The sequence below is a fragment of the Xiphias gladius genome, chromosome 11, assembly GCF_016859285.1.
Source record: "Xiphias gladius isolate SHS-SW01 ecotype Sanya breed wild chromosome 11, ASM1685928v1, whole genome shotgun sequence".
NCBI classification, from domain to species: domain Eukaryota; kingdom Metazoa; phylum Chordata; class Actinopteri; order Istiophoriformes; family Xiphiidae; genus Xiphias; species Xiphias gladius.
In genome coordinates this window covers 22,776,839-22,796,201 of record NC_053410.1, presented here as the reverse complement: position 1 = coordinate 22,796,201, position 19,363 = coordinate 22,776,839, and the positions used below count along the sequence as shown (strand labels likewise).

Below are 19,363 nucleotides of genomic sequence, written 5' to 3'. Positions count from 1 at the left end.
GGGCATTTGATAATTGGAACGCGATTAATTCAATGAGCACAAGTCCTCGTCCTTGAGAGTATGAATGCATATGTGAAGCAGTGTATGAATATGCTTCTGTTGGAGAGGAGGAAATGTAAAGTGTGTGTGTTAAGGGTGTGTGTGTGTGTGTGTGCGTGCGTGCGTGCGTGCGTGCGTGCGTGCGTGTGTGGCTGTGTGGCTGACTCAGAGCAGGCTCCACCACAGAACAGGAGGGATGAGATGTGGAGGATGTTGGGAGTGGGTCAGATTCATTTCATACCATCGCCAGAAGCAAGGCTGGGCCATGTTTCAGGATCAGAACAGACACACATGCACCACATGCCACATATTCACACACGTCAACCAAACACTTACTATAATGAGGTTAACAGACAGACGACAAATGCGTAAAAGCTGACATGGTGAATTACGTGATCAACAAACAGAATATATGATGCATAGCGGAACGTGTGGACTGTAACAACCAAGACGTTGAACTAGAAAAATCTGTAGCTAACCTTAAGCACACACACAAATTTACACACATGGCATACCATAGCCATATACCGGTTTCCGTCACTTACACACCCTCATCTATCCAAAAATACTCTGAAACCAGCAGCTGACCAGAGCTGTGAGTGTGTGTCTGATCACTGCATTTCTCTCTCTCTCACTCACACTGAAAAACCATGTGGACACGGTTGATGTTAACATGTAGAGATGGAGAGAGTAAAGTGCTGTGCAGTGAATGAGGGAGGATGGTGGTGGTGTGTTATTATGAACCACACCATAGGGGCTGGTGAGCTTCTGTATGGCTTCCAGTTAAGGGTTTCCCTCACTCACAATTCCCCTTTTCATCTACTGTGGCCACTGTGGAAAAAATAGTGACTACACTCCACTGTGGTTGGCTTAGGTGAATCTATGCAATTCTGTCTTAAACTTCAAAAACATCCTTTTGCGTCATTGCTTTTTCTGCTCTTACCAGAGAAAATTTAATTGTCAATGTCAGTCAAAATTCTCTACAAGAAATGTGGTTATCAAGGCCAGAAAGATGCCTATGGTATTAAAAGAACAAAGCAAGAGCCAGAAGGAGATTATCTTAGTTTAGCATAAAAAGTGGAGGCTGGGGAAAACAGCTGGTCTGGCCCTCTCCAAAGTTTAAAAATCAACCTATTTGAGCGTCAAAACCTCCTTAACTAACATGCAATACCTTGTTTGTTTTTAGAGGGAGTTCCATAGTCTGTTTCTTAAGGAACAATTTCACTGAACCCAAATGTTTTTTGGCAAGAAATGGTTACAATATGTAAATCTCAGAAAAACCAAAAAATTGCCTTTTTTCTGTTTCTGTTTGTTTACAAGAGAGCCAGGCTAGCTGTTTCCCCTGCTTCCAGTCTTTGTGCTAAGCTAAGCTAATCGCCTCACGACTCTAGCCTAAGGCACACACACGAGAGTGGTATCAACCTTCTCGTATAACTCTCAGCAAGAAAGCTCATAAGCATATTTCCCAAAATGTCAAATTATTTCTTAAATTATTTTCTTTTCTCCACACTGCACGAACACTGATGGCATGCTAAGGAATCAGGATTCAAATAGTGTCAATACTCTTTCATATGAGTGTACAAGAATATATAAATAAAAATAGCACTATACTGACTGATAGAACTACATGTAATGGCTTTACAATGGCTTTTCTTTGTTTTTAATGGAAAGTCAAACTAAATGTGTAAAAATTAACCTTAAATGTTTGTTGAGTTATTAGGAAAATTATGAAAACATTGGGAAAATATGGAACTGTAATCAAATGCTAAAATAACTGTTGCAATCAGATTTTGTTTTTTAGAGACATCTAAAATTTCACACTGATGCATATTGTCACTTAATGATACCGCATGTTCATAAAAAATCTTACACAATGAAAAAATGAAAATGAGAAAAATTTCATTGTGAAGCCACAGTAGGAGTACATCTTTTTTTATTCGTACCCCTGCTAACTAAAAAAAAACGTAAAAGATCCTAAGGACAATCAAGGAAAGTACAGTATGTACTTTTGCAGAATAATAGCTCAAGTGTAAGAATATCAACCAAGAATATCATCAAAATTCCCCTTAAGGCAGAGCAGAATAAATGGGCCACTGGCACACAAAGTGTCCAAAGCAGATACAGTATAAAAATAAATGCATGAAGCCAGAGCCACTGAATAGCAGCAACTGTAGGTTGTATCCTGGCAGGCTGATGCAAGCCAGAAATATGGGCAACGCTCCAAATAAAATGTCCCACACACTGTCCCACTTAGGCTCCATCACAATGCAAAGATGAAACTATTTACCACACTGCTCCGTATAATGATGTATAATATATCATCCATTATATAGAATTCTATATAGCAGCATTTTTGTATTTGTGTCTATTAGTTCCAACTACAACATGTGCCGTAATCCAAATGCATATGAATGCTTCAGAAGGTATTCAGACCCTTCCCTTTTTTACACCTCGTGATGTTGTAGATTTAATTTTAAATCGATACAACTGCCATTTTGCCCATTTATCTACACTCAATAACCCATTATAACAAAGTGTAAACATGTTTTTTTTTTTTTAATATTTGTGAACTTAAAAATCAAAAACTGAAATATCTCATTTACAAAAGTATTTAAACCCTTAATTCAGTACGTTGTAGTCACAGGTTCAAGGCTTCTTGGGGAAGTCTCTACAAGGTTGCACACCTGGATTTGGGCAGTTTATCCCATTCTTCCTGACAGATCCTCGTAAACTCCCATCTTCAGGTCTCCTTACACATGTTCTACGGGGTTTAGGTCTGTGTTTTGGCTGGGCCACTCAAGGAGAATCAGAGACTTTTCCGGGAGACTCCGAGAAGGCTGTCATATGCCTTTTACTCAAAGTGGCTTATGTCTATCTACTCTACGATAGAGGCCTGCTTGATGGAGTGCTGCTGAGATGGTCATCCTTCCAGTAGTTTCTAAAAAGAGGACTTCAAGGGTCTGTTACAGTGACCTTTAGGTTCTTAGACAGCTCCCTGACCAAGGCCCTTCTTGCCCAGTTACTCACTTTGGCTGTAGGCCAGCTCTAGGAAGAGTCCTGGTTGTTCAAAACTTCTACCATTTCACAATTATTGAGTCCATTGTGCTCCTGGGAACACTCAATCCTTTAGAAATGGTTTTATATCCTTGCCCTGATCTATGCCTTGTCATGATTTTATCGTGGAGGTCTACAGACATTTACTTGGACTTCATGGCTTGGTTGGCCCTGACATGCAGTGTGAATTGTAGGACATTCTATACAAAGGTGTACGTTTCTAAACTATGTCCGATCAGTTCAACTCCTGTCAAGTTCTAGAATATTTCAATGATAATTAAAGCAAAGAAGATCCAGCTGGCCACAGTTTTAAGTGCCACAGCAAAGGGTCAGAATGGTTTTTGATTTTTAATAAATTTTCAGAAATTTCTAATAACATGTTTGCACATTTCATTATGGGTTATTGAGTGTTGATTGATGGGCAAAAATGGCAGGTGTATCAATTTAAAATTAAATCTGCTGTGTGCAAAAAGTGAAGGGGTCTGAATAATCTCTGAAGCGACTGTACATACAGTTTACTCAAAAAAATGAACAAATGGTCTACATGTGCACCAAATCCATGGAGGAAGGCAGGCATGCAAAAACACAGTCATGCCTTAACACATGCACATGTGTGCACACACACACACACACACACACACACACACACACACACACACACATACTCAGACTGAGAACACATCTGCCCTCTAAGAGACCCAGAGTCGGACCCTGCCAGCTGGCTTTGTTTCAACTTTTCACCCCCTGGGATTGGTTCTCCCACAGGCCATATATGGAAGAGACGCGTACCTCTGTCTACCCCAGTGTCTGTCCCAATGGGACACTTCTATGCACACACACTGATACATACACCCAGTATAAAGTGCATGGTAGGAACAAAAGCATTAGCCATATGTAGTCACAAGGTGGCCACTACTTAAGTCAAAGAGATATCAACCGGCACATCTGTGGTCACTATGGAGAGTGTGGTGTTTGTGAGCGAGTGTCAGGATGTGTGAGTCTTGGATTTGAGGAATATCCCTCTCTGGTCCCTTCACCATGACAACAGAGAAAGTTCAAAGGTCAGAGCAACTGTGGTTAATCCAGTGGATCATCTGGAGGACAGACTGGGAGAGAGACTGAGCGAGAGAGTGGGTGGAAGTGGGCGAGAAAGGATCTTTATAGTGCTGAAGAGAGAGAGAGAGGCTGTGCTCGGATGAAAGAAATGTGGGGGAGCGATCAGGAGAGAGAAAGCCAGTCTTTGAGCAGTATTTGTCAATTTTTGGTCATGGACCAAAGCTTGTTTCTATTTTCTGAAATTTGAAGTTTGCCCACAACAAATGAACACATCTCTGAATATGACTGAGCTATAATGTGATATTACTATAATCACCACAATTCTGAAACTTACACAGTACAGTGCTGCACATGGGAGAAAAAGAATAATAATTATGAGGAGCAGACATCACTACTGCCAGCTTGTGAGCTGATATTAGCAGCTAATAGCAAACTAGCCTTTTAATAGCAGTTAAATTACACAAGAATGTAAATTCATTCAACTAACATTTACATGTCTTCTCAGAAAATAAACTAGACTCACTATTAAATACAGTGTAACTGAATATTTTATGCTAACATATGCTGTAGCCCTTTGAAAAAAAGGAGGGATTTGTTCAGTTCCAGAGTAATGATTATGAGCAGCTGCCACTGTTACTGCCAGGTAGCTAGTGAATATTAGCAGCTTCTGAGAAAGGCACTAAACTAAAAATTACATGCAGTAATTTTAAAAAAGGAGGGATTTGTTAAATTTGTAAATTAAAGTCATATGGTATACATACATTCTGAACAGAAAAACAGGTTATCTAGTTTATTTTATTTTAATTTAATTTTCAAGATTTCTCTCAATAAGTAGCATAATGACGATTCCTGAACTTTACAAGGACATTAATCTGTTTACTCAGCTGAAGGTCTGCATGGTTAGTGCATGTACGTTTGTGTACGTGTGGGTGAGTTTGTGTGTGTGTGTGTGTGTGTGTGTGTGTGTGTGTGTGTGTGTGTGTGTGTGTGTGTGTGTGTGTGTGTGTGTGTGTGTGTGTGTTTGTGAGTGTGTGTGTGTGAGTGTGTGTGTGTGTGTCTGTCTGTCTAAATATACATCATGTGATGTCCAGTCTGGAACCTATCAGATTTAATTCCTGAGTGTGTGTCTGTATGTGTATTTTTGTTTCTCAGCACATACCGTATATGTTATGCATATATTGTATATATGTAAATGTATGTGTGTATTTGCGTGAAAGAGCTCACACAGTTGAGTCTCATAAATTTAAGTGTAATTTTAAAAAAAAAGTCTTTAAAAAATGCATTTAAACTGTGTGTGTAAGACCACTTTTTTGTTTGCGTACATGTTAATGAGAGTTGACAGAAATCGAATTTTGTGTAATTAAATTTAGTGGATTTAAGAAAAACATCTAAATTTGTGTGCATCTCTATGTTTGTCAGTATGTGTTTGTGTTAATGTATGACTGTATGTATGAGTCTGACTTGATTAAGAAATTCTTGTGTAACGAGTGTAATGTAATTTAGTGAACTCAAGTAAAGCATTTTAAATGTGCGCATGGGTATGTCTTTACAGTTGTATGCCAGGGTGCATACGTAAGTGTATGCACATGTTGGCTTACATCTTACATCACTGGTAATTTAATACCACAAATTGTGTGAGACACTTAACTTGGAATGTTAAATAAATTCTAATTCAATTTACCAGCCTCTAAAGCTTTCACTGTTTCTCACCATGTGCACTAGTATGCGCTCTCCTGTGGGATGGATGGCAAGGGCCTCGTCATACAGGCCTTTGGCTTCGTCCAGTTGGCCCCGGAGCTCAGCCAGGCGGCCTCGCTGCAGCAGCACCGAGTGCGAATTGGGGAAGATCGAGCTGGCCTCGGCTATGCAGAACTGGGCCTCCTTTGACCGACCGTCTGCCATGAACAACTCCCCTGCGGGAGGAGATGGAGGGAGAGGAAGGGGGAGGAAGGGATAAAAGAGGGGGGGGGGGTAGGGAGTAAGAACAGAGGAACATGAGGTAGAAGAGAGGAAGAAAAGCAAGGAGAGGTACAGGAAAGAGAAAGAAAAAGAGTATAATGGGGGACGAATGGGGCGAAAAAGAATGGGGGAAAAGGAGGAAGGACGGAAAGAGGTAAAGGAGGAAAGAGAAGACAGAGAGCAAGAGAGAAGGGGGTACAAGAGTTAAGGGAAGGAGAAGAGGGTAAAAAAGGATGGATGAAGGAAAGAGGGATTATCAGGGACAGAGAATGAGGGAAAATAGTATTAATCCTCTCAGCAACAAGTGAAAGTGACAGAGATGACTTAACTGTGAGTTCACTGCATCATGTTAAAATGTAAACTGTGCAGCACTCAAATACAAACCAAAAACACTACACTTTGGATGGACACACACACACGCACACACGCACGATGATGGTGTGAAAGAGAGAGTGGGAGCAATGCAGTGCCTGGGAAGTCATGAAAGTCTTGCCTAAATATGGCCATCGCATACTAATGCCGCCTGCCTCCTTTCTTTGCTGCTGCTGGGAAGATGAGGACAAACCCCAGATACAGACACTTAAAAACACACACACACACACACACACACACACACACACACACACACACACACACACACACACGCACACACACACGCACACGCACACGCACACAAAATTACGCCTACAAGCATTTAATTGTCCAATAAGACCTTGGATACAGAGCTGACCAGAGGACCTGTCCCTGAGGATGGAGCAGACCACTGTGCGGACAGGATGCTGGAGCAGGGAGTTGTCAATCATTCTCAAGAGTGGACGCCAGGTCAACACCCAGAGAAACCCTGAGAACAAAACCCCTCAGCTCTAAACACAGACAGCCCTGTGTGTGTGTTACAGAGCGACAGAGTGAACTGTGCTGTATAAATATAGTGTATGTGCCCGCCTGCTCCTGAGCACTGTGTGAACCCATGTGTGTATTTGGTAGTGGATGTTTTGTTTGTTTACCTGTGTCTTATAGATGCACAGATGGGAAATTCTTAGCGCATAAATGCTACCTCTGCGAGATGAAAAAGAGCCATTTCCCCGCCTCAGGGTTCCTTTTCATAGCTTCATTTCAGGGAAAAGGGATTCAATGAATGGTTATGTAAAGCCTTTTCCTGCTGCTCACCTGAGCTCTCAGAAAAAAAAAAGATTAGATCAGTGCATGCATGTATACGGTCCATTTATATGTTTGCAGGTATGTTTTTGTGAGTTTGTTTGGTTACATAGAGCTAAGTGTATCCCTTTTAAAGAGCCCATTGTGAGTGTGTTTTTTCCTATGTGGCCGATTAGGATGTGAGATTGAGAGAGGAAGTGACCGATGTGAAGAGGAATGCTAGGAAGGATGGGTTGGGGGTAGGGGGTACGGGGGTATGACTGGCTCAGCCTGGAGTGAGCGGACACACCCCTGGTCTCAAATGTACACACACAGTTTACTGAGCATGTCCTATTTTGCCTGTTCTCAGCAGCGGAATAGTAGGGTTCAAAGGTTGGACATAGAAAATAACCTTCAAATTACACTAGGCCACAGGGGACGTGACCCCTCGGCCCCTCCACCGATCCCAGCCTGTACTGTAACACAGTGGTATTCTGGTTGCATCACTGCCTTCAGTCGGTTGCTGTATGATTCCCATTCCCATGCCTCATCCGCTCCAGCTGAGTGGATAGATGGAGTGTTGTTTGTGCGGAGCATCTCTGTACTCCTCTCCCTTCATTTCCTGCTAATGCTCTGCTCTCCTGTGAACTTCCACATGCAGACTGAAGGCTGAATGGGTGGAAGTAACAGCCACATGCACCACTGCACTGCCATTCTGCCATTAATAGAGCAGTGACTGTATGTATGCAGGTACTGTGCGCACTCCTACATGAGATATGAAGTATTCAGTGGGACTGAAATGGCTCCGAACACTAAATTGTTAACATTTTCCTTATTTATCCTCACTTATTTATGATCACACTAAATTATGTAGTTTTAAACAAGGTTACAAATATATCATCTCTGACAGATATGGTTTTGTTGTATATCTATATCCCTGGTGTTATAGCACAAGGTTTTTCCAATTTTATTGTATACAGGAGACCCCAACAGAATTTGTTTTACTGCAGTGCTCAAAACGTGAAAAAAATGTGTGCTCTCATTTTACCAAATGCATAAACAATGTCTCACTCCCCAGAGAGATTGAAATTCAACTGTACTTGTAAGCAGGTCTTTAAGCTGTGTAAGACAGTCAGGCTGTACAGCTTTCATAGCAGCATTTGCACAACATAGTCTGTGCAGAGAAGATTTTAATTCAAAAGTTCCCATCGAATATTCCAATTTCTATTTTTGTTTGATCTGGATTTGTCTGATGAGGTCATTCCTAACATGGAGGGCAAGGTTTCTATCCCTACTGGGGCCTTAACTTTTGAGATACTTTTGACCAATATGTTTAACCATAAATATGTATAGTGCAGAAACTGATCCTTGAGATACACCACATGTTCCCAAGATAAAGTAACAACTTTCCTGTTTAACAAATGGGAAAAGAAACAATTCGTGACCACTGGGCAGATGAGTGAGGTATTGTATAATCAGTGGTGATAAGGCCATGCAAGACCACTTTGATGGTGAACTGAAATACCTTAACTGTTATTGGATGGATTGTCATGAAATTTTAGGACATTTGTGGTCCCCAGAGCATGATCCCTAATGACTTTGGCGATCCCCTGAGCTTTAATTTAGCACCATTAATAGGTAAAAATTTTAAATTTTCCCAAAACTTTGGTTTGTGACCAAAAACCTAGAAAACTAATGGGGTTCTCATCAGCCTCAGCTGTACTTCATGTTTAGTGCTAATTAGCAAATGCTAGCATGCTAACACACTAAACTAAGATTTTACTTGCTGAACATCAGCATGTTAACATTGTCACTGTGAGCATATAAGCATGCCAACACCACATGGGGTTGCATACAGCATGGCCAAAGACCCTTAGTATTGTTAAGTTTTATTGCTGTAGTCTTTCAAATAAAAACTGGAGAACTGGAAAGCGTTAATTGTCTGAAATCAATATTCTGTCCAATTCTCACTTGCCAATTGCATTATTATTCATAAAGCTTAATAGCACTGGAAAACACAAAACTATGGAATCTGAAGTTTCCTGATAGCCAACTTTTTTCAGATCACAGTCAATAAATACATGAGCAGAGTTTCCCTGTTCTCTCACTTCAACATCAAATTAACTCCCGTGTGTCACACACTGTGATTACATGGTAATTGGCTGAACCTGCACCCCAAATGAGAGTGAAAAGAAATTCCTTATGACAGAAAGAATTTCAAATCCAATTTTCCAAGAGATCCCAACCTAATGGTTTGAAAAATTGTGTAATAGCCGAATGTATCGCTGTCATACCAGCCTGTAGCCAAATGCGTTCCAGGGTGGTCCAGATGTAGGTGGGTCCATGGCGACGGGTGGAGCTGATGTCTGACACCTCAGAGAGCGCCGCTTCCAGACGAGTCGCTGCAACTGATGAAGGGCTCAATGAACCTATGAGGGGAAGTGAAAGGACAAAAAGCTTTAAGTGTTTAAAATTATAGTACCTTTTTAAGGGACAGTAGAAAACTAAATCTTGGTTGGCAAATTGATAACATTTTAACTCAATGAATACTTTAATATATTACAGGTACTGAATGGTAAACACATGGAAACAATATTTTGTCCCAAATAACCAGTAAAAACATTCAAATTCAGTTCAGACCCCTCAAATATATCAAGACTGATCATGAAACAGATATAACACATTGCCAGAATAAAGCCATGCTCAGGAAAACAAAGATTTGTTCGTTCTCTGTTAATTTTCAGAACATCAATATGTTTCCTGTGCCTGGATGGCAAGTGTAAAGACCCCTTATCCTGCTTGAAATAAAGATTTGGAGGTGAGTCAGATCATTGATATTTGAACAGCACATCTATTGCTAAAAACTTCGGTGCAAATAGGCAAACATGGCTTTAATTCATAATACGTCATACACTGGGGGATTTAGACTGGTATTTACCCAACAACAGAGAGGAAGAAAGATGTTTTCAACTTTAAATAATCAATTCAGCATGTTGCAACCCAAATGTGTACAGTGGCAGGCCCTCATTAGAATGACTTAAACCAGCAAGAGAGCAGACCAGTGGAGGTGTCCTGGAAGTCAGGCAGGGTCAGGTGGATAGAGGGTTTTCTTCCTCTGGGGCTGACCTCTGTCCTCTCGGCCATCGGTATACTGCTGCTGTCATCAGTCTCACTGCAACACACATGCACACACCAATGAAGACATGTACAGTACATTAAAAACATGCATGAACAAACAAACCCACTAATGCAAGCACAGATATATATTACATAGATATAATTATAAGCTTCTTTGAGTTATTCGTATCAAACTATTCTTTGTTATTAACATTTTGTGTAGGTTTATTTCCACATTTAAACATAAATGACCATATAACTGAAAAATGAAAAGGTTCTCCAAAGTTATTCTCCAACTTGGGCCTATAAAGTTCCATCTATGAAGCCAACCAGTGCTCGGAATGTAAAAAGGAGAACCAATCAAGTTTTTCCTCTGTACTGTGTTGTCTTACTGTTCTGTGACTGAGTTTTAGTGCAACTTGACATTAAATTTAATCTAAATTAATTTTTTGCACATTTTTCAGTACATAATCACATAGATTCTGCTTTATGTTAATGCAGGTGATTTTCCTCCAATACACACATTTTGTGTAAAAAACACCTGCTGCCCAAAACAAGCATGTATGCATCTCCTCGGGGTTGTAGGGTGTGTGGCCCCTCTGTAACCGTGACAAAAAGCCAAGCTGCGGTGATGATACTATAGGTCCTCCTTGTCCTCCTCCACCCTGTATGATGCTTCTGTGGTGAAAGTGCCCTGAGAGTCACCACAATCCAAGTTAGCTAAAAGTTGATGCTCAGTAGTGATGGTCAGTGTGTCGGTCTGTCTCAGTCCCGACCTGCCCTCAATCGTCGGCGCATGCTGCATTGCCAAATTTCCCCACATTGCAACCATCACTTGCTAACTAGGTTGAGTAATTTTTTATAAATATTTTTTCCTTGATGGAAAGCTGATTTTTATGATTAGCTTAAATGCTAGACAGCTAGCTCGCTAATGTAAGAAAAGCAGCTACTACTATTATTTGTGAGCAAAAACGATGTTATTATTAGGAACCCAAATTACTGTAACTGCTTTAAGGATGACAGCAATTATGACCAGAATTTACAGTGCTGATGGTGACAACATTCACAGCTAAAACACTGGCACCGATAATGCGAGATGTACAGGCTTACAAGTAGGAGCACGTTTGGGAGCAGAAAAGAGACCAGAAGAGCACTGAGAGGAAGAACACTAGACAGAGAAACGGTTGGAATCAGAAAAAAATATATGGAATATGGAGAGATTGTATCAGCAGAATTTGACCGAGAAACATTTCTGCAGTATGTTACAATGTTGGATGTAAATTTGATTGTCAGTAAAACTGTGTGAATGGCACTGTCAGCTCAAATCTGCTGGTTTAACAAAAAAAAATGTTTTATGTCTGAATTCCAAAATATGTGTCTGAATTGTTGTGTGTGCCTGAATATATTCTACCATAACTCCTTTCAGTAATTAATATATTGATTTTGTGGATTATAACAAATAAAGAGTTTAAACTGTCTACTTTCTCCAAGAAAATCCTTGTTAGCTTAGTGGATAGAACAAAAAAATTTGTGTAAAAAGTTCTAGCTGCTGTCCACCTGTTCTAGAAAACCTAAATCTAAAATGTTACAGGAATTTGATATTATATATTTAAAGTACCTTTAGGGTTCCTGTTATTACAATCAATAATAAAGAACTTTACTACATCGGTTTTGCTATCTAAGATCTGAAAACTAGGATGCTCAGTATCTCAAAACCACTCAAATTGCAGGTAGAACTTTACAATTCCATGTTCATGATATATCAGAAGTGCATGAGTGCATGAAAACAAACACACACAGCAGCAAACGCTTCCCCATCTTCAACATGCATAGCAGTAAAAAATGCTTGAGCAGTGATGTACTGCAAGTTCTACACTACATGATAAGCAAAGTAGCACCAACACACATCCTGCATATGCACACTCACCTGGAGCGGCTGACATCGTAGCGGCTTTGCCAGCGTTGCAGCATCTCTTCACAGGTCTGTAGGGCTGCAGCCGGGCCAAACAGGGCCTCTTCAAGCTTCACCTTTGTGAACAGCAAACTGGAACACACACACACACGCATATTATTCATCTTTGTTTAATGTTATGATGCTTTTTCATGTTTTATTGTCAGTACTTACTGTACATACCCTTATCATACTGTAAAATATCTGCTGATTTAGCACCCGCATCGAAATTAAACTGTAAACTGAGTAAATTAGCCTGGAGGAATGTTTGGTTGGACCCAAACACAGTTAGACCTTTTCTTATTTTCACTGATCACATCAGCTAGAGTGTGAACAGACAACATGTTGACAGTTGTAGGTTTGCAAAAGACCAAGACAACCAATACTTGTCAGTGTCCACTACTGAAAAGTGGATCTCTGCACTGCTCTTTAGATGAGCAGTTGAAATTACCTGATATCATCCCAGCTGCTTATTTGGCTATAAAAATAAAGAAGCATATACATTGATAAGCCATGAAATTAAAACCTGTTACTGGTTTTAATGTTGTGGCTGATCGGTGTAAATATGTACACAGGTACACAGTCATGCACTTGTATGACTGTGGATATTAGGTACAGATGGATCAATAGAAGAAGAAAGATTGTCATCAACAACAAGCTCTGAGAGTGTGTGCGCGCGCGCGTGTGTGTGTTTGTGTGTTGCAGTGTGTTGAGAGGTTGATGAGTAAAGGCCATAGAATGTTTCTGCTCGGCTCTTTCAGTTGAAGACAACTGGTTAAGTGATGTGGGAGTCTCTGATGAGTTTGTGTGTGTGTGTGTGTGTGTGTGTGTGTGTGTGTGTGTGTGTGTGTGTGTGTGTGTGTGTGTGTGTGTGTGTGTGTGTGTGTGTATGTGTGTGTGTGTGTTTGTGTGTGTATTGCCAGAAAGGGCTCTCAGAGGATGCAGTCTGTCATGAGCATCACTCATCCATGAGTGAGAGGACAGAGAGATCGCGAGAGAGACAGGGAGACTATGGGGTTCACCACATCTGACGCCCGCCTGCCTAGTTGTCCACTGCCTCCCTGTTGTTGAAAGCTCCTCCAATTATTCTGTACTCTCCTGTCAGAGTGGGGGAGTGGTGGTGGTGTCGGTGGTGGTGGGGGAAAGGATGGAGAAAGGGTGAGGATCAATAGCGGAGCAAGACGAACTCGTTTCAGGGGAGAAAACTCTCAGTGAAATTCACCTCATTACCAACTCACAGGTCGGTGGAAGACTGGGGAAAGGGTGCGTGTATGTGTGTGTAGAGGGTGTGAGGACAAGATAGAGGGATGCTGGAAAGGAAAAAATCGAAAGTATATATGTGTGGGCGGAAGGGGGTTGGATTTGCTGATGTGCTGATGACAAGTGCTGCCGAGGGATGTTGTGTTAAGGATACACCTGCCAGTAGGGGTCCACTGGAGTATGTGTGTGATTTTGTGTGTCTCGAGGCTCCCCATTACCAATGTGGAAAAGCGTTTAGAAGCACTGTGATGATGTAAATCCATCCTAGTGTTGAAATGGGACAAGGTGTGTGTGTGGGTGTATATCATAAATATCTGACTTCTTTCTTTGTCTTAACTGTTCTGTATTCATTAATACTGTATGATGAAACACCATAACTGAATTTAATGTAATTTTTCATAATATTCTGATTATTCAATTAATGGCAGAGTGTCTATTTGTATCTCTTTTTAACAAAAATACTGTTCTCATTCACAAATCTATTCCATTGCTTCTACTCTGTTTTTTTTCTTTGATGTGGTCAGGCTGTCATCAGTGAAAGTTTTTGTTCAAAACTATATTTGCCTGACAAAGACCTTGTAAGTGGAAAAGCTACATCAATAAAATTTTCAAGGAACTTGCTAAATTTAGGTGTCCAGGCAACCCCATCACGCCTGGGATTGGATGTGCATGCTATCCATTTTCTTCACAGTAAAAGCCTACAAGATAAGGAAGGGGTTATGCCATTTGAGCCACTGGGAGGCTTTTAAAGCGAAACATCTGTGCAGGAAGAGTTGAGTTTAATTGACAGTAGCTTAACGTCAGCAGAGAGAATGGCAAAGAAAGGCGGGCTGCGACGGAGAAAACAGGCAGAAGGTTTTAAATTGCATTGACAGCAAAAATTATGATGAAATATTTTCCTAGAACTGAGAAGAGGAATAGGAATAAAGGCCTGTCTCTTCTATAAGCCTGTTTCACATAAAGGCTGTATACTTCCTGCCAGCAAGGCCACTGTTTGAGACGTTACACTAATATCTTTGTAGTTTTCTTCACATTTTTAGGCCGTCACTAGTGTTTACAACATAAATTAAATATAGCTGGTAATATATGTTGGTATTCAATTAATGTGTGAATTTATATTAATGTTTTACTTGTTTTTTGTTTTAAAATAAATACTATTCTTATTCACATATTTATTAATTATTTATTTATAAGCTAGCTTCAAAGAAACTCAGCACTTCCTGCAAATGTTTCACATTAAAGCCCATCAGGAAGGGAGATGTTATTTCTTTAGGTCCTAGAAGGACCTGGAAGGGCTTGAGTGAAATTGACAGCGGCTTAATCCAAATCAAAACGATGGGAAAGTAGACAGACTGCAATGGAGGAAACATGAAGGAAGACTTGAGTTTGCATTAACAGCTAAAGGCATCAACAGCAAACTAATATGGGGGCAGATCAAAAAACATGGAGCCATCTTGCTCAAATATACTTTCAATATATTAATATGCAGAAAATAAAAAGGTGAAAGTAGGTTTAAAGGTATTTCTAATATAAACCTGTTTACAATAAAGGGCTTGTCTTCTCGGCAGTTGAGGGCAATATTTGGAAATTTACAACTGCTTTTTTGAAATGTATTCACATATTTAGTCTGCGATGAGTACATGGCACCTGGTACATCATAGCAAGTAGTGATGTAAGTCATCTAAGGACAGAGTCTTTTCCACCGTGTTATGCGCCACTTGATCCCACACACTAGTGTTTCCCTCGTAGCTCCAGAAAAAGATTTCATCAAGATTAAAGCACTCACGGCTACACATCAGATTACAAAGGCTGCCATTTCCAGCCTCCTGGGAATGAGCCTGGCGTTTGTAAAGCGTAGTGTTTGAGGATGGATGGCAGCAGTGTAGCTCAGTATAACTGCACGGCGGTGGCCAGCTAAGAGGAGTGAGTGCCAGCGTAAACTCCATATAAAAATAGCTAATAATGTTCCCTTATAAAAGTGGTGCATCTACAGTATTACTCATTCTGCACTCCCACAGATCAGAGTGTGTATTCTCTACAAGCAGCCACACAAGTGCACGCACACACACGCACACACATGTATATGTATATATATATATATATATATATATACTGTATATATGTGTGTGTGTGTGTGTGTGTGTGTGTGTGTGTGTGTGTGTGTGTGTGTGTGTGTGTGCATGGAGATGCCTGCTTTGCAGACATGCTTGCTTTGTGTAGTAGAGTATAAGCCAGGCACACATGTGCATGCCTATACGCACACTTGTACAGATGCACACGCATGCACACGCCCAAACACACTTGTTCATGCTGCAACATCCCGTTAGATGAATGCAGAATCAAAGGCTGGGATTAATCATTCTCTTTAGTACAAACTGTGAGACCACGATCACTGTCTCTCTCGTCCCCTTTCTCTCTCTCTCAGCCCCCCCCGCTCTCTCAATCTGTAGCAGAATCACATTTCACATTGAAATGCATGCCTGTTTACTGCATGATTAAAATTTCAAAGAAAAGGGAGAAACAGAGACAAAGATAAAAAAAAGATGAGAGGCAAGGCGAGAAAGAGAGGGTGAAAAGAAAAGAGAGAGGAAGAGATAGAGAAGGGGAGAGAGAGAGAGAAAGACAGAAGCCGGGGGTAGAGGATGTGGGAGAAAAGGAGGAAGGAGAAATTCGGTATGCTACAGCGAACTGACAGTTTGCTGTGGTGCAGAGAGGCAGTGGCTAACAAGAATCACACACATGCATGCATACACATACACACACACCAAAACACACAGTGACACACAAACATGCATGTGCAAGATTACGATCTTGTACACATGTACACTCACATTCCTCTAACACCACAACACTCAAGTACACACGACTGTCGCGTAATGCCCAGCACCACAGACCATACAAGCTTTGATCTCGGATGCTCGCTTACACACATCCAAAGCAAATGATATTCAATGAGCTTGTTACTGAGAAAATACCTCCTTACAGTCTCTCTCCCCATCTCTCTCTCTCTGTCTCAGTCTCTCATTTTATGACTCTGAGATCTGCAACTCGGCCTCAGCCCGACGGGTCCCGAGGGTATTGACATAGTCTGGTTGGGTCTGGATTAATTTTCATTTGCATAATGTAGGTTTGGTTTGGGTTTAGCGCTAAAATACTGTGGATAATCAAAGGTTAGAATCAAGTACTGCTTTTACTATTACAGTTACAGTTATACATTATTTGCAATGCAAACTGATAATCTTGTCCTTTTCTCATTTGTAACATTCTTCTAAGTCTGCATGTAAGCAAACATGGACAGTTGTCATTTGGAGACTGTTTTATACCTTTGCATGAATTCTGGGTATGACAATGATGTATCTGTTTCAAACCTGCCTCTCAACAGGAAGTTGGCTCAACCAATAAGCTTACGAGCTTTTTATGCAAGTAGGGCCGCAAAGCGTGTTGAGACTTGGGACATGTGTGCTGGCACCTCTGCAAGCTTTTGCAATACATTTAATTGTATCTTCCTAGAAAAATATTTCCCGCATTACGCAAACACACAAAATAGCCAGTTGGCAAAGGGGAACATTTGCAAACTATTTGGTATAGTGTTTTTTCACAACAAGGCAAGGTTGTGATTCAGGTTTGGTTTATTAGAGCTGTACTAACTGCTATTTTCAAACATTATGCTGTTTACACAAACAGCAGACAGAGCAAAATTAGCACAAATTTAGAGCTGTGTCTCTGGTCACCTGATGAATGTACATTATATTTATTCTCCTTTTGGCTCTGTTTTGGTGTCCACCAACTCCTGAGGGAAATATCTGGCTGATGATTTGTGGGAGAACTGAGACGGGAAAACGATATTCAAGTAAAACACTAAAGCAATGTGCTGAAAGATTATGAAACATTCTGTAGGGCTGAGGGGAACTGCAGAGTTGAGTAATAATTGTGTGTGGGTTCGTCACTGTGAGAGACCCCTTTCAAATTACACCTAGCCAGTTAATTCATTGTTATTATAAAAATATTGATTAGTGCAGATTTAAGTGATTGTTCGCAACCATATTGTCAGGACTGAATCTAGAGCATACTAACAACTTATCAGCGGGGAGATATGTTGGCTTACAACTACTTGATGAGAGCTGTAACATTACCCCAATTCAGTTTTTATATTATGTACTACAATATTTAGTATATACAGTATATACTATACTATTCAATGCTATACTATAATATTCACAGGTATTTACTCAATTATTATGGACAGATTTGTAGAACAGCAGACTGGACCATTTGTTTGTTACACTGCTACACTCAAACCAGTCTACACCTTTATTTTGAGAGAGAGCGAGAGAGAGATGGAGCTGTTGCTCCCAGGCTAGGTTTGGACCCGAATCAATTGGGCAAGGTCAGACTATGGTGGAAATTTCAGGCCAATGCACAGATCTGCTGTCTATACTTCATCTTCCTCTAGCTCTCAGTTGGTTCAGTTAAAATTTGTTTTACTGGAACGCCAAAACACTTAAATTATCATTATTAAAAATAGATCAGTAGATCTTAGCGGTAATAATACAGTTAATGGACCTTTAGTAATAAGTCATTTTAATTCAGCTGTTCCATTCAAAACTACAGATAAATAGATTTCTCTCTCTCTCCCTCTCTTTTTCTCTGACTCAGTGTCTCTCTGCCACTCCATAACAACAGTTTGGGAACAACAACTGATGCTGCCTTCTCTACCCATATGACCTCATGGTTACTGGGGCGATGGGGATTCCTGGCGCAGAGAGGGATGTGATTGGCTGAGCCTGGAAAAGGGCTCTTAAATGGGTCAAAGCAGTCAAGTGTCTCTACGGGGGAGGTGTGTGTGTGTGCGTCTAAGTGTGTGATTGTGGATCTAGACAGAGCAAGAACAGATTTCAACTTCAAATTGTACATACAGTACTGATCAGTACAGCCTGTGTAATTATGAAACCATCGGCTTTCCTGCATCCTCCCACTCTGTCTCTGTTTTCTTCTTCCTCTTCTCTTAAATCCTATCGTTCCTTCCCTTCATTGTGTCATCAGTTTTCTTGTTTTTCTGCATTTCCTCTCACTTGCTCTCGCTCCTGATGTTTGGATGTACCTCATCTGTCTGTGCTTGGACCGTGGAAGCCAACACTGACCCCAAATGGTTATATTATGAAATGATTTACTGTGCTTTGAAATAGAGAGAAAACGCATCAGAAAGATGATGCAACATGCGTCCATGTTATGGTTAGTGTGAAATAACTGGCCTGGAAAGTTACTTTTGTCTATCTCTGATACAATAAAGCTTCCTCCACAGCTAATGAACATGTTTTTAACATTTTCATTCAGGATGACTGGTTGAAAACATTCCTGAGAGAGACGATTTGAGCTCCTTAAACCACAGTTTAGGGCCTGTACTACCACTGACCTGCCTGAAACAATTTAATTTCAAGATGGATTGTTATTGAGAATTTTAGAGACATGAGCGATATGACTTAACTTTTTTTTAGTCTTCTCAACCTGGACAAGAATACAATTCTGGAGGGAAAAATGTATAATTTTCACTGCCTAGTGATGTTTTTGATATGGAATTAAAAACAAATCAACAAAATATAAGATAATTAAATATGACAACAAAATACCAAAATATTTTTTTACATTGGGTTTGAAAGCTTTTTGCGCTTTAGCCTAAATATCCCATATCCTTCTAAGATACTCTGGTACACTTTAAAGTTACATTATATTATGCAATAATATAATTCATAACATGTATGCAAATATTAAACCTATGTCAAGTATGACTCAGCA

The 19,363-nt window shown here is 40.4% G+C and overlaps 1 protein-coding gene across 1 annotated transcript in view; it reads right to left on the bottom strand.

Annotated features, from left to right (window-relative positions):
• The window catches only part of ttc7a (tetratricopeptide repeat domain 7A), a 54,513-nt gene that overhangs the window by 9,297 nt on the left and 25,853 nt on the right, over positions 1-19,363 (bottom strand). The window contains exons 17-20 of the mRNA XM_040139533.1: positions 12,287-12,403; positions 10,302-10,414; positions 9,537-9,671; positions 5,860-6,062 (exon numbers count right to left, since the gene is read on the bottom strand). Coding sequence (XP_039995467.1) covers positions 5,860-6,062; positions 9,537-9,671; positions 10,302-10,414; positions 12,287-12,403 — 568 coding nt within the window. The remainder of the gene's footprint in view (positions 1-5,859; positions 6,063-9,536; positions 9,672-10,301; positions 10,415-12,286; positions 12,404-19,363) is intronic.